This window comes from Alosa pseudoharengus, unplaced genomic scaffold (assembly GCF_046254945.1).
Source record: "Alosa pseudoharengus isolate Yale_2024_CS ecotype anadromous, Long Island Sound unplaced genomic scaffold, YU_APseudo_1.1 YU_APseudo_1.1_scf_10, whole genome shotgun sequence".
In the NCBI taxonomy this organism is placed as follows: Eukaryota; Metazoa; Chordata; class Actinopteri; order Clupeiformes; family Clupeidae; genus Alosa; species Alosa pseudoharengus.
In genome coordinates, this window is record NW_027468565.1 from 16,456,600 (window position 1) to 16,470,289 (window position 13,690).

At 43.3% G+C, this 13,690-nt stretch overlaps 1 protein-coding gene across 1 annotated transcript; it reads right to left on the bottom strand.

The window, feature by feature from the left end:
- Positions 1 to 1,869: 1,869 nt before the first annotated feature.
- afg3l1 (AFG3-like AAA ATPase 1) lies at positions 1,870 to 11,540 on the bottom strand. Its single transcript, XM_076265602.1, has 16 exons — positions 11,292 to 11,540; positions 10,774 to 10,861; positions 10,475 to 10,599; positions 10,203 to 10,352; positions 10,016 to 10,090; positions 9,702 to 9,826; positions 8,962 to 9,232; positions 8,388 to 8,525; positions 8,015 to 8,168; positions 7,733 to 7,840; positions 6,465 to 6,590; positions 6,242 to 6,352; positions 5,890 to 6,005; positions 5,418 to 5,618; positions 4,485 to 4,679; positions 1,870 to 4,184 (listed from the first exon to the last, which is right to left on the bottom strand). The coding sequence occupies exons 1-16, from the start codon at positions 11,421 to 11,423 to the stop codon at positions 3,963 to 3,965; spliced, it is 2,337 nt and encodes a 778-aa protein (XP_076121717.1). The 5' UTR covers positions 11,424 to 11,540; the 3' UTR covers positions 1,870 to 3,962.
- Positions 11,541 to 13,690: the final 2,150 nt, after the last annotated feature.

Here is a 13,690-nt window from a genome sequence, read left to right on the forward strand (position 1 = left end):
ATGGCCGCGGGAACCCGTCCGCTGCAGGAGCGCGGCCGCCCGCCGCCCACTGACCAAGGGGTGCACACAGGGAGCTTCCACACCCCCAGAGCCCTGTCTGGGACTGAGAGAGAGAGAAAGAGAGAACCAGAAGGAGAGAGAGAGACAGAGTATATGTGAAAGGAGAGAGAAAGAGAAAGAGAGACAGATAGTATGAAAGAGAGTGCTAGATAGCGAAGAGAAAGTTAGAAGTATAGAGGGAATGGCAGGAGAAGTAGAGGAATGTAGGAGATAGAGAAAGAGGAGAGAAAGGATTGAGTCCAGAATGGGTTTTTCTTCATCCAGTGATTGTAAGCAAGTTTCACATTTAAACAGTCGCTAAGGCCATGTCCCGCATGGATCCCAACATATTAACTGTGGTCTGCACATTGCTGACACATCAAGCAGCATACTAACAATCTCATCCTTTAGCAGACCAGTCCGGTTTAGACCCATAGAGGTGGTGGGCCAATCAGCAACAGAGCCTTGTAAAACCATCTCTGCCTTTGTGGGTGAGGGCAGTATGGCCAGCATAAGTCTTGGCAACATCATGACGTGCCCATGGCCCTGCAATTGGACATGGCCTCAGCGCTGTCACTTCATTAGTGCAGGGGCTTCAGGGCATAGCGCAATGCCCTACTGGACTATGGGCCACACAAGCACCTTATTAAAAGTGAGGTACATAGAATACTACTACCTTACCATGACAGAAATCCTGCCCGCTTGGCTGTAATGGTGGACCACAATCATGGCCTCTGGTCATGGAAACACTACCAAGTCCTGTGAGAAAATGTTAAAATATAGGTCGTTGACGTCTAAAGGAAATTCACGTTCATGTCCTTAAAGTATATAAAGGATTGCCAAATGATAAGTGTGTAGCTTATTCAGACCATATCTCCGTGAGAGGGTTCACCCCCTCAGTTTTGTGTGAAATGGTCCGGTCCCTAGTAACGTGGTCAGTGTTTTTGTTTTTGTTGTTTATGTATGCAAAACATATCATAAATTGTACAGGGTAAAAGGATAATTAGAGTAAAACAGCAGCGATTATGCAGTTTGTCGAGATCTGCCAGGGATATTGATGTCACAGGGGCATCCTTGGGAGCACTGGAATAGCATGCATAAAAATGTCTCAGAGACTCTTCCTGGCAAGCGAGAAGAGGAAGACAGGCTGGGGACTAACACAGGACTTAATATGACTCAAAGACTCAAATCAAAGGACATGTATGTGTCAAGAAATCAAAGGACATGTATGTGAAAAGGCCTTTTCTGCTTTTGCCCCGTTCATGCCAGTGGCTTATTCCACCTCTGCTACCTAGCTGCATTTTAACAAGTAGGGCTGAAAAGCAATCTTGTTCTTTCTTTCGCTCCTTTGGCTGCTAATGAAAAGCAAGTTAGTCCTCTCCATTACAGAGCTCTTTCGAAAGTGATACATACTGATACACAACATTAAGAATGCAATGTGATGTCACAAGAGCTAAGGCGTCATGCCTAAGAGCCATCCCACCCTCCTCCAATCAGGAGTCATGTGATTAGTATGCTCTTTGTGTCACGAGTGAAAGTTCCTCTGACGGGTATCCTAGATGCACACATGTGGAGCACAGTATACTAACTGTAAAATGCCGAAGAGCTCAGTAAGGAGATTTGAGGGGAGAAGGACTAGGCTGTATCCTTCATGCAGGGTCTATGAGGAATGTGTCTGAATGCAAGAGCACAGGGGTTCACACCTGTCCTCAACCCACAATACAGCTGGGAGAATAAAAGAGAGAGATGGAAAGAGTTGCATTTTACTAGATAACTGTCTATAATATCCAGTTATAATGAGGTGGAAATATCTATATACACATAAACTCATTTGAATGGTACTTTGAAATGTTTATTTGTTCACCAAATACTGGTATGTGTTTTGTATACATCAACACCATTTGTTTGCTTAAGCCGCCAGGCGGACCATCTTGTTTGTGCTCCTATGATGAGGAAATTTGACTTACAGGGAGGTTTTTCAGCATTTCCTTGTATAAAGCAAATGTACACATTAAACCATCTATGCAAACATATTTACAAATGTTCATTGAATGTGAAGTTATTAGGCATCTTCAGTGGTGATACTACAAATGATTTCCACAATCAGAGATAGAAGTGAAGTATGCAGATTTGTGTCAAATATGAAAAAAATGCAGCCAAGTCTACAACAGATAATTCTAAACATATCATTGACAAGGCAATTTCATTTTCTGACCTAAATAATGTGGACACTGAAACAAGGCTACTGGGACAAATATGATGTGTAGAATGCATGGGGATGTGGAGAAACACCTTCTTTAATCATACCTCCAGAGTTGATTTGGTGATATAAAATAGCTTCATTTTTGGTCAACAAAAACAACATCCTAGATTTATGAGAGTGAGCGAGCTGCCAAATTTGCCGACATTTCGCCCAAGCCATTCCAGTGGAACTGAAAAGGACCTTGTGGGGAGAACATCACCATGGCTTCCTGCCAATGCAGCACACCGGGAATATGCACTGCTTTCAACAGCCACTGGTAAGGTACTGCCATCCTGATATACTCTCTATATAAGGTATGCTGTAAGTGTGCATGAGGAGACAGAGTTAGCACTGGTCTGTGTGTGGAGGCACTGAAGCTAGCTGCAGACAAATCACTTCCAGGCGCACGTTAGCCAGGCAGCCCCCTGAACACTTTTCTGCTGACACTGTTTATAAGGGAAATGTGGAAATGCTACCACCATCTGAAAACCTACTTGCTGCTGTGTTGAGAGTACAACGTTTGGGCTATTTTGAGCATGACTCTTGCTGTCAGGCGCTAAGCTTGAACAGCGCCCCTGAAACTTAGGGGGGGGAGGGGGCGTGTTTGGCGGCTGGTCGAGGAGCACCAGGGCTCGTGGGGTGAGGGCGGTGATGGATGACAGTGCCAGTTTGTGGCCTACTTGTGTGCTGGGCCGTCTTCCTCCTCAGTGAGAGAGAAACGGAAAGGGAGAGAGAGAGGGAGGGAGGGAGGGAGGGAGTGAAAGTACTGAAGGAGTGAGGGGGGGGGGGGGAGGAATCCATTACCGCCAACCTGGTTTCTCTGCTTATTCCAACAAAATGTCCTGACACTAGAAAGAGGGAATGTTCCCATTAACATCATCACAAAAGCAAGTTAAAAGAAGAGGTGAAAAGAGGGGAGGGCAGAGTTGAAAGATGGACGTGTTGAGGCCATGGAGGGATAGAACTCTCCTTGTGTCTCACCTCCACCCCGGGCACTGGAGGTAGTTGCTGTACCTCCCAACCAGGCTTTGAAGTAAGAGACACAGTAGCTCGCCCTCGTAACACTGTTTTTGCTAAGCCGAGGAAGGCAACCGCGCTAGTTAGGATCATGCCCAGAGGATTCCTCCAGAATTGAGTTTACACATTTGAATCCAATTACAGTAGAGGTGCTGGTGTGTCTACCACTGAAAGACTTCTGAAGACTTTTGCCTCCATGGACTGTGTGGATCAAGTTTCGCTTCATAGTTTTATAAGCAGCGGTTTATACAAAATTGGTTTGGTATACCACACTCACATATTAATAAATAAGGTACTTATCCAATGTGATACACTCCTTAAAAGAGAAACAGTTGTCTTAACTGTCAATTGAATCTACATGTCTTCCTTTACAGTGCCATCACCCTCTCAATTCTGTACATTAGCCTGTACCATCGGCTAAAACTGGGAAAACAACACACAGGTACCAAATTGCCTACAGCATCACACAGAGCACCAAATCACTGCTGTTAAGGCCTCGGAAGATGTCTTTTGCTTTGAAACCTGTAAAATCAAAACTACATTTGCATTTAAATACACAAAGGGGCAAAGATTTGGCCATCCAAAGCCCTGCATTGTTCAGCTGAGCAGCCCAGAGTACCCCCCGGAGGCAGGCAGGCCGCTGGGGGATGGTGGCTCCTGGCCGTTAGGCCACTTGCTTCTCCTTGCTGGGCTCCTCCTCAGCGACGTCGCTGCGCTCCTTGTTCCAGTCCTTCAGGCCCTCGGGCAGGCTGGTGTCCTCCTCGAAGCTGCCCGTGCCCTCCACAAACTCCTCGTAGGTGGAGCGCTCCTCGAACGGCCGCGCACCCAGCAGCTCCAGCATGTCGGCCTTATCCAGGACCTCCTTCTCCAACAGCCTCTTCCCCACCTTTACCAAAACACACAGCGATAGACCACTTCTTTAGGTGACCAGTAGTAGCAGACAGTAAATATGTATTACCCTAACTATTCACATCAGCACCAAAGTTGAACTCAAGTGTGACATTTTTAAGTTAATAGAAATGCTCTGCATCCATTAAGTGAATCTAGTTTTGATATAGGGTAGCCTGTTTAGTGCGCACAAAGATTAACATCAGCCTGCACAGTGGACACTACTATGAATTCAACATTCGTCAGTCTGCAGGTGTGTGCTCGGTGTTGGTGTGTCTGTGTGTGCAGACTCTCATACCATCTCCACCAGGTCCTTCTTGTCCAGGACGAGCTCCATGGTGCGCTGGTAGGCCCGGTCCACCAGCTCGCGCACCTCCTGGTCGATGAGCTCCGCCGTGGCCTCGCTGTACGGCTTCTCCATGACCATCTCCCCCTGCCGAGGCAGGTCAAACGACACCTGGCCCACCTTGTCACTCATGCCAAACTGCACTATCTGAGAGAGAGAAAGAGACAAGAGAGGCTGAAAAGCAAGTCGAATGGGCACTGGAAAGATAAATACAGACTACAGAAAGGGGAATACAGACCTATATCAAGGGTTATTTATGCTTTAGTTCAGTTAAACAGGACAAACATCTTGATCTTCCAGAATCAGAAACTAGTTTCTAAGGCCCGTCAAGGCTCAAAAGTACACCAAAACCTTGCTCTTGAGAAATCTATGAGAGTACATGCACTTAAAGGGACACCAGGCAATGTTTTCGTGTTAATTACTCATCTTCTTAAGTCGGTATATGGTTAAATGACTCATTACAGGGCGAATGAAGACTCTCTCGCCCGCCCCTACTGCCTGTAGGAAGAATATCCCGCTTGCAAGTTCAGTGTATCGTACCCGCCGATGCAAAGAAAAGGAAAAGAGCTTCAGACCGATCGAGGGGGAGTTTCGTAGAGAAAAAGCATCAGGCTTGCCTGGTGTCCCTTTAAGGCTCATGCTGCAGTGAAATTGAGCAAGTGTTTAACGACATAAGCCAATTAAACTACAAGTAATGACATCATCTGTGGCGCTACTCTAGCAGTTCTGTCTCTAACATGTGACTCTCCCAGAAGTAATAACTGAAGGGAGTTCATTTGAATGTACAAGTAAATGCTGATGCGTCTGTATCCTTAAGCTAATTATTCCCAAATAAACAAGGGCTGGAGAGATGCAATCTGCTACTGTGAAATTGTGTTTCCATACCTGAGCGTAGGCGGACTGCGTGACCTTCTTCAGGTCGTCTTGAGCTCCCGTGGTGATGCGTCCAAAGAACACCTGCTCCGCCACGCGCCCTCCCAGCATCATGCACATCCTGTCGAACAGCTGCTCGCGCGTGTACAGGTACTGCTCCTTGGGCAGGTACTGTGCGTAACCCAAACCCTTTCCCCTGGGAATGATGGACACCTGTGGTGATGAGGAGGACAGTCATGAGTGGTGCATGTTTGAGGAACAATATAGCCAAGTAACCAATACTAGACAGTCATGAAAACAACAATGTATTCATTTTTTCATGAATACTTCAATTAACATATTCCTTTAGGAATTGTAATATCCACGTCTTATTAACATATTTGTTTACTTATAGAAGCATTTATAGCCGATACATAGGAAAGAGAAGTGTCTGTCTGCACTGATAGCCAAAAGTGATTGGTCTGTCTGAAGCGATATGCAGCACCTTCAGCAAGGGGTCAGCATGTTCCAGGAACCAGCCCACTATGGCATGGCCGGCCTCGTGGTACGCCACGGTCTTCTTCTCTGTGGGCTGCAGGACCTGAGTTTTCTTCTCCAGACCTAGTCAGACAGGGGTTTAAACAGCCAATGAGGAAATTGAGGCATGACAACATTTGTCTCTCTTGCAGCAGAGGGTAACTGATATGGAACTGATGGGAAGATTATCATAATGCGTATTATTGCAATACATTAGTGATAACAGTTATTGTGATCACTTTACTGTTGAAAGCAATACTAAACCATCCAATTTAGTCTGTGTAAGGGAGTGCAAAATGTCAATAACAAAAACAACTCACCTCCTATCACCCTGTCGATAGCCTGCTCAAAGTGCTTTGCATTGACAGACTCATTCAGATATCGGGCAGCGATTAAAGCAGCTTCATTACAAACGTTGGCGATATCAGCTCCTGATAGAAATCACAGGAAGTCAGACTACTGTTAGAGGGAGCACTTCCCACAAAGTCACAGCGGATATTATTTTACATTTCCTCGTCTCATGAGGGATATTTGTCAGCTGACCTGTAAATCCGGGAGTGGATGCTGCCATCCTCCGAGCCAGCGCATCCTTGTCCATGCTGGGGTCTAGTTTCAGAGGCCTCAGGTGAACCTTGAAGATGGACGCCCGGCCCTTGATGTCAGGTGGACCTGAGGGGCAGGCATGTTGTGAGCGCCAAGAATATTTTGGTTCAATCATTATAACCTATACAAACTAGGCTACTGATTGCTACATACTGTCATCTTTCTCAGACGCCTTAAAATAGTAGTAAATCCTTATGAGGACTGGAGCAAGGTATCAACCATCTTGATTACAGTTTTTCTCAATTGTTCACACACAAAAACTGGTACTTGAGACACAATGACCACAACATGTAACTCATGCACCAACCCCCTGAACCAATTCTGCTAAACTACAAGCACAATTCCTGCTTTACACTCAAATTGCAGTTGTAAAACACACTATTTTCACAACACTACACACAATTGTCTGGATTTGGCACAATTTTCATGAGGTGCTGTGGCCAGACTGAAACAAAAGAGAGAATGCAGCATAGTTGTTTTTATTATTTTTTTTTACTGTAACTGTATACAGTAAAATCTTCTGTTGTTTTGTATGTAGACCACTGTGTGTGCAACTTTATGTTGGTTGGGATGTACACGGTGTACATTGTTTTTGTGGTAAAAAATAAAATATATCTTTTACAGTGTATTTGTGTGTTCTGAGTATAAAAACAATATTCTCAAATATTTTACAGCACACTTATGTATGTATTGTCTGTAGTAAGTGTAACACTGAACAAAAAAAGTAATTATGATGAATGGAGAAGAAGTGTTTTCAATTCATCATAGTGTTTTACATTGAGCACACTAGTGTTCAACTGGTTCTTATAAATGTCTATTCATATGAAAACAAAATACCATTTTGAGAAGAAATAACATTGTTTTGAATGTAAAGTTTCATTTTGCAGGAGAATTGAGAGGTTTTGCCCATTGTGTGTGTGTTTTTTTATTTGTGTGAGAGTATTAGGCATGCTTCCAGAAAATGTGTGCAAACAATCGAGGAAAAACTGTAATCTGGAGACTAGTAGTCATCTTCACTTAGGGACAGATGGCTACATAAGACCTGCTCATCTTGGCAGGAGTCTGTGGCATTTTCCCTACCTTTCATCATGTCAACAACAGCAGCATTCCATATAACACATACACGTCAATGCATAGAAATTGTATGGAAGTCAGAGATGTGGGCTTACATTACAGGCAACAGCTCAAACAGATATGCAGGTCCATACCAATATAAATCTGCCTGTCAAATCTGCCAGGCCTCATCAGTGCAGGGTCCAGGATGTCTGGTCTGTTGGTCCCCGCGAGGACCACCACGTTGGTGCTGGTGTTGAAACCTGAGGAGGCGGGCAGACAGAGAGAGAGAGAGAGAGAGGGAGAGGGAGAAAAAAAAACACTTCAGGATCTCTGCTTTGTGCTTGTGTTAGAGATGGAGTAAACAGAGACTCCCTCTCAAAGTCTTACTTCCGGCCCTGCCAATAAAATGACCACTGAGCACCATACACACATACCATCCATCTCCACTAGCAGCTGGTTGAGGGTGTTCTCCTGCTCACTCTGCCCACCAAAATTCCCACCGCCTCTCTTCCTGCCGACCGCATCAATCTCATCAATGAAGAGGATGCAGGGGGCGTTCTTCCGAGCCATGGCAAACATGTCCCTCACCTATCAAAGCACGTGTTCCAAAACAACAGCTTACAAAAACATCCATCAACCTCAACCAAATCACACCTGCTTACTCGTACCCCTAGTAGAACACTATGAGACTGCACTGTATGTTGAAGTAAGAGATAGAAATAGAATCCCCATAACAGAACAGTTGTGAGGACACATTTTAAGTATTAGCATTTTCAACAGGCTGAATCAACTGCATGTGACACTCACCCTGGCTGGCCCAACACCCACAAACATCTCCAGGAACTCCGAGCCGTTGACTGTGATGAAGGGGACGTTGGCCTCCCCTGCAGTGGCTTTGGCCAGCAGAGTCTTCCCAGTGCCGGGCGGGCCAGACAGCACTGCACCCTAAGACAGCAGAGCCAGTTACAATTCAGTTAATCTCTATTAGGATCACATCAAAATAGTTAAAGGGCTACTGGATGTATAGGAAAAGGCGAGAGGAGGAAGAGCAAATCCATACTCATTGAATTGCATTCAATTCATATAATTCATCCAGTGCAGTTGCCAGTGCAGTTTCCATTCTTTTTCCTGACCAACTACATTTAAACTGTAAGCAACCTGACCTACCCTGACCTGATGTGTGCCTTGATTACACAACAACACATTGCATTTATGTAGCGCTTTTCAAGGCACCCAAAGTGCTTCACAGTGAAGGGGGAACCTCACTAACCACCAGCACATAAGACTGCTTCATCAAGGCACATGGTAAGCTATTATGATTATGTAAATCAGCAGCCAGATCAGTAACTGTATAAGCTTCCACTGGCACATTGTGGTGTACCTTTGGGATTTTGGCCCCTAGATCCTTGTATTGCTGAGGGTTCTTCAGGAAGTTCACAAACTCAAGGATCTCCAACTTGGCCTCTTCACAGCCTGCCACATCCTTGAACTTTACTTCAATATTGTCCTTCATCATTTTGGCATTGGATTGGCTCATGCTGAACAGCCCACCCCTTCCACCGCCTCCTCCTCCTGCCATTGGACCCCGTCGAATAGTGAAGAGCAGGAAGCCAATCAAAAGCAACGTAGGAATGATGCTCATGAGGAAGGACCTATAAAAAAAAAGAACAAATTACACATGGTGTTTCATGTACTAAAGCCACAGCAACAAAGCTCTACAAGAGTTATATAAATAGCTTAGTCAATTGCCATTCCTGCCAAACCCAGGCTTACAATAAAAAAAAGTTCTAAATGAACCCTTTCTGTACGGTTTAGTATAAGGTCATTGGAACGCTACTCCATGGTCACAACTCGGTGTCTGACAGCTCGAGGGTATAGTGTCACTACGGTCAACGTAAGAGAGCCCAGATTACCTAACTTCATTTCACATAACTGACCGTTTTGAGTTAATTCATGTGTTATATGACAAAAGGAAAACGTCAGTCCAGTTAACAAATGCAATCCATTTTATGTAATGACACATAGGACACTGTGCAAAAGGTTGGCAGTCAGTGAATCAGGTGTAATTAATTGTGCAGTTAGGCAGAATACAAAATAAGGCCGCATTAAGACACTACTCACCCATCACTCTCAGAGCTGTAGACCACCGCTACCCTGCGGGAAGGCTCCAGTCCAAGCTCTTGCTGAGCCGTCTCAAGGTTCCTTTCAAACGTGTCCACACTGCCAATGTTGAACCATACGTAACTCTGTCCACACACACACACACACACACACACACACACACACACACACACACACACACACACACACACACACACACACACACACACACACTTGGTTAATAGATGCAATGTAGAACTGTAGAATTTTCAGTGGCAACTCACTACAATATATACAACAACAACATATAGTCAGTCTTCTGATCAGACACTTACCCCATCTCCAGCGTCTGCTCTGGGAACTAAGATAACTCGCACATACTGCTTGTTGACCACCTCCAAACGGTCCACCTAAAACAAAAAATAGGACATCTCAAAAACTTAATTCACAGCTTCTCTTTACAGTTTTGCTATCAAACCCACAGGCATCTATACACCTGTGCCAATTAAGGCACACACTCACCAATCCTCTGTCCAGATACCGATGGACAAAATCTTTCCAGGTGATCTCCTTCCCTCTGTCTCTAAAATATAAATAGAGCATGGTGGCAGACACTCCAGCTGCACCAAGTGCTATGTACTGGAAGTCCTTCTCATCCCATGGGAAATCTCCCTTAAGAAACAGGACAATGAAGAAAGTGAATGAATGACACCTGACATGCAGTGCCAAAGGCGTCTGCTTTAAGACACATCTGCACAGGACTAATGGAAAATAGGAAAGAGAGAAATGAAAACCTTTTGGATTCGGCTCCACCAGTCTTTCTTCCCTCCTCTTCTCCCACCCCCACCTCCACTACCGCCTCCATCTCCTGAGCGACCTCCACCACTGCTGGAAGGCTCTGACTCTTTCGGATTTTCACCTACAGTCAAGGAAAATGTATGACTTTTGCAAAGAAAACATCGGTAAACAGCACAATTGGGCACACAAATACAGGGGGAATATGGGGGACGGGACAGTACAACAATTCACCTAATCAACCAACTGCCCCCTTCACAACGCTGTCTAGACACCAAGTAGTAGGATAATTGCTTACTTTTAGGAGATTCAGAGTATTGGAGTCGGTGGTTCAGGTGGATATTAGCATAGTATGCTAAGGGTCTTGAGTAATTCGATGCGATTCTCTGCACAAAGGAATAAAAGATGTTACAAAATAGGACAACTGCAGCTCACCAGGTAAAACAAACTTTAGAGAAGCTTAGTCATCATGACACAGCTGGTAACTTAACAAGACCTAGTATTCGTAATGACACAGGGAAACCACAAGAACTGCTGTAGCGTTAGCTAAAATCCTTTTTGATATACCTTTGACAGTTATCTGCACTTAGCAAATTAACAAGTTTTAACGTTAGCTAGCTATGATAGCTAATTTGCTAACGTAAACAATCCACAGACAATACACTTGCTAACTTGCCAGCTAACATTAGTCCACATAAGACTATCTATCGAATTTGTTAACAGGACTGTTTTCCTTTTGTCATAATATGAATTAACTCAAAACGGTCAGTTATGTGAAATGAATGTCAACTGGTTAGGTAATCTGGGCTCTCTTACGTTGACTTTAGTGACACTATACCCTCGAGCTGTCAGACACCGAGTTGTGACCATGGAGTAGCGTCCCAACGACCTTATACTAAACCGTATAGGCGAGGCAGCCGCCGACAGAAGCCCCATCATGAGAGCCATATTTCTGTCGCTGCTAGCCCGCACCCTCCGATCGAGTCCCAAACTTAATCTTTACCCCGCTCCTCTTCACCTCAGTGTGAATCGTACATTCCGAGTAGCTTGAATAACAGTGACCAACTACCAAGATGTCAACCATGAGGACCAAACACCTTTTAGGTGGTCACTGATAAGCCTAATGTCTTTAATTGTATACAACATTTAAAAATGTCTTTAAATAATACTCTTTTATAAAATGTTTACAGAAGTAATTGTCAAAAGCAGTGAGCATATTTAATGTAATTTCTAAATAAGGACATTTGTGGAATGGAGTACTATTACGATGTATTATCATCGGGCGCTGAATGGTCTACCATTGGTCCTTCACATGTGTCAGCATGGCCAGCAACGTGATTGGTTAAGAAATAAGCCTAAAATGAGGCTTATGAAACTTATGATGAAACATCTTGTAGGTTGAACCTGGTTGAACCAAAGATCTTATAATATCACAAACATTGAAATTGTTAACCCTAAAACCTAATTCGTTATAATAATTATATTTGGGGTGGAAAATAGTCCAGTTAAAGGATGCTGTCAAATGACATGTGTAGGCTAGACGAATACTTTTCAGTCAATAGACTATTTGGTTTAAATAAATAAGTAAGTAAGTATGTATGTATGTATGTAAGCACCACATCCTATTCAGCATCATATAACAGTTGGATAAGATGAGCATGGCTGTGGGATGACCTTCATTCTTATTAAAGCGAATGCTTCCCTCTGCTGGTGAAACAACTGTTGGTATTGCCACCTGATTGCAACAGGTTTAAAGGAGGATCTTTTCTCATATTATGTTTCTGCAACTACGGGCATAATTCTGCAACCATGTCCCAGCACATTTCTTTTAAAATGTGTCATATAATGCTTAAAAAATATACACACTGTGTTACTATACAGCTTGGTTTAAATGAAAGACATAAAATAAGCTAATTTTATTGCAAAATGACATTATTTCAAATGAAATTGTTTCACAGACAAATTACTCTAGACATATTCTAATATTGTTTTCATTACTCGTCATTTATATGATTTTTAAAATCAAAATGAACCTGGTCCTCACTTTTGAGTCCTTACCACAACTCTGAACATAAAAGTATTTTACAAAGCAAAACAAATCTAGTTTCAAAGACAATAGAAATGAGTGTTCACCTAGTAAGCAGGGTGCTTGCCTATGATCACTATCACTAGCCAATTGGACTGAATACAATTAGATGTATATGGTAACAAACTGTGATTTATCTGCAGTATTTGCAAAGATGTAAGGACATGTTGTAATGACATTGCTAGAAACAAATGATGAAACCCATTGAAGATAAACATTGAAAATAAACATGTTCCACATTAAAATCTTAATGACTACATTGAAATGATTCTACTTTGTCTTGAGTGTGGTGCTATATTTGACCCCCATTGTGAATCTAGGCATGCACGAGCCATTAAATTACTACATGACCCAAAATAAAAAGACAACTTTTTTATTTAATGAAAATGTTTATTTCTGTCTAAATTTCCAGCCATCTTTGTAAAATCAGGATTTTTGCACTGCTACAATGGTGTAACCTCAATGTATAGTCCCATCTCAACTAAACACATAACATGTGTCATTGTGTCCCACACAAAGACATATTCTCCAGTCACACACCTCCATCTCACAAAGCCTATCACAGATAGCCTAAAGTAGCTTACAGACATAAAGCCTAATTACTGCAAATTCCAGCCTATGCATGCACTAATTTTGTGTCCTGCATTAGGTGGATTGCTGGTGCACTCTGTTTTTTTTTTTTTTTTTTTTTTTCATGAAAATGCTGCTTCACTGCAGTCACTTCAAAGCAAATGCTGTGTGTGAGATGAATTACGTGATATTCTTGTAAAGCAGTCTTCTGTGTGCTGCTGCTATGAACTCATTCTAATCAGGCCTTTAAAGCACACAAATAAAACAACTCCCAAGACTAAACTCCATTTCCAAGCATAAGACAGAATATGTTCCCTCATCGTTAATGTGCAAATATAGCCTGGCGAGCCAGACCCACATTAAAATGTAGGGTCTGGGCACTCACCGTTCGCAGTGCTCAGTCCGAGGGGCGGGATAATCAGTTGTCTTTCAAATTCCCTCTGCACGCAATAGGACGCAATAGGATATTTGTTTTCAAGTAGCAGGGAATTCAAGCCAAACCGTTGCAACTCTGCCATCAATCATTATGTTAAGCCCACCAAACGACTCTATACACGAT

Bases quoted from the DNA above. Each gene is read 5' to 3' on its own strand.
- afg3l1 (XM_076265602.1), bottom strand. From the start codon at position 11,423: ATGGCTCTCATGATGGGGCTTCTGTCGGCGGCTGCCTCGCCTATACGG. The intron at 9,827-10,015 runs GTAAGTGTCTGA...GTGTGTGGACAG, and splicing joins GAGCAGACGCTGGAGATGGG to AGTTACGTATGGTTCAACAT. The intron at 5,619-5,889 runs GTGCTGCATATC...TCATCACCACAG, and splicing joins ATGCTGACCCCTTGCTGAAG to GTGTCCATCATTCCCAGGGG.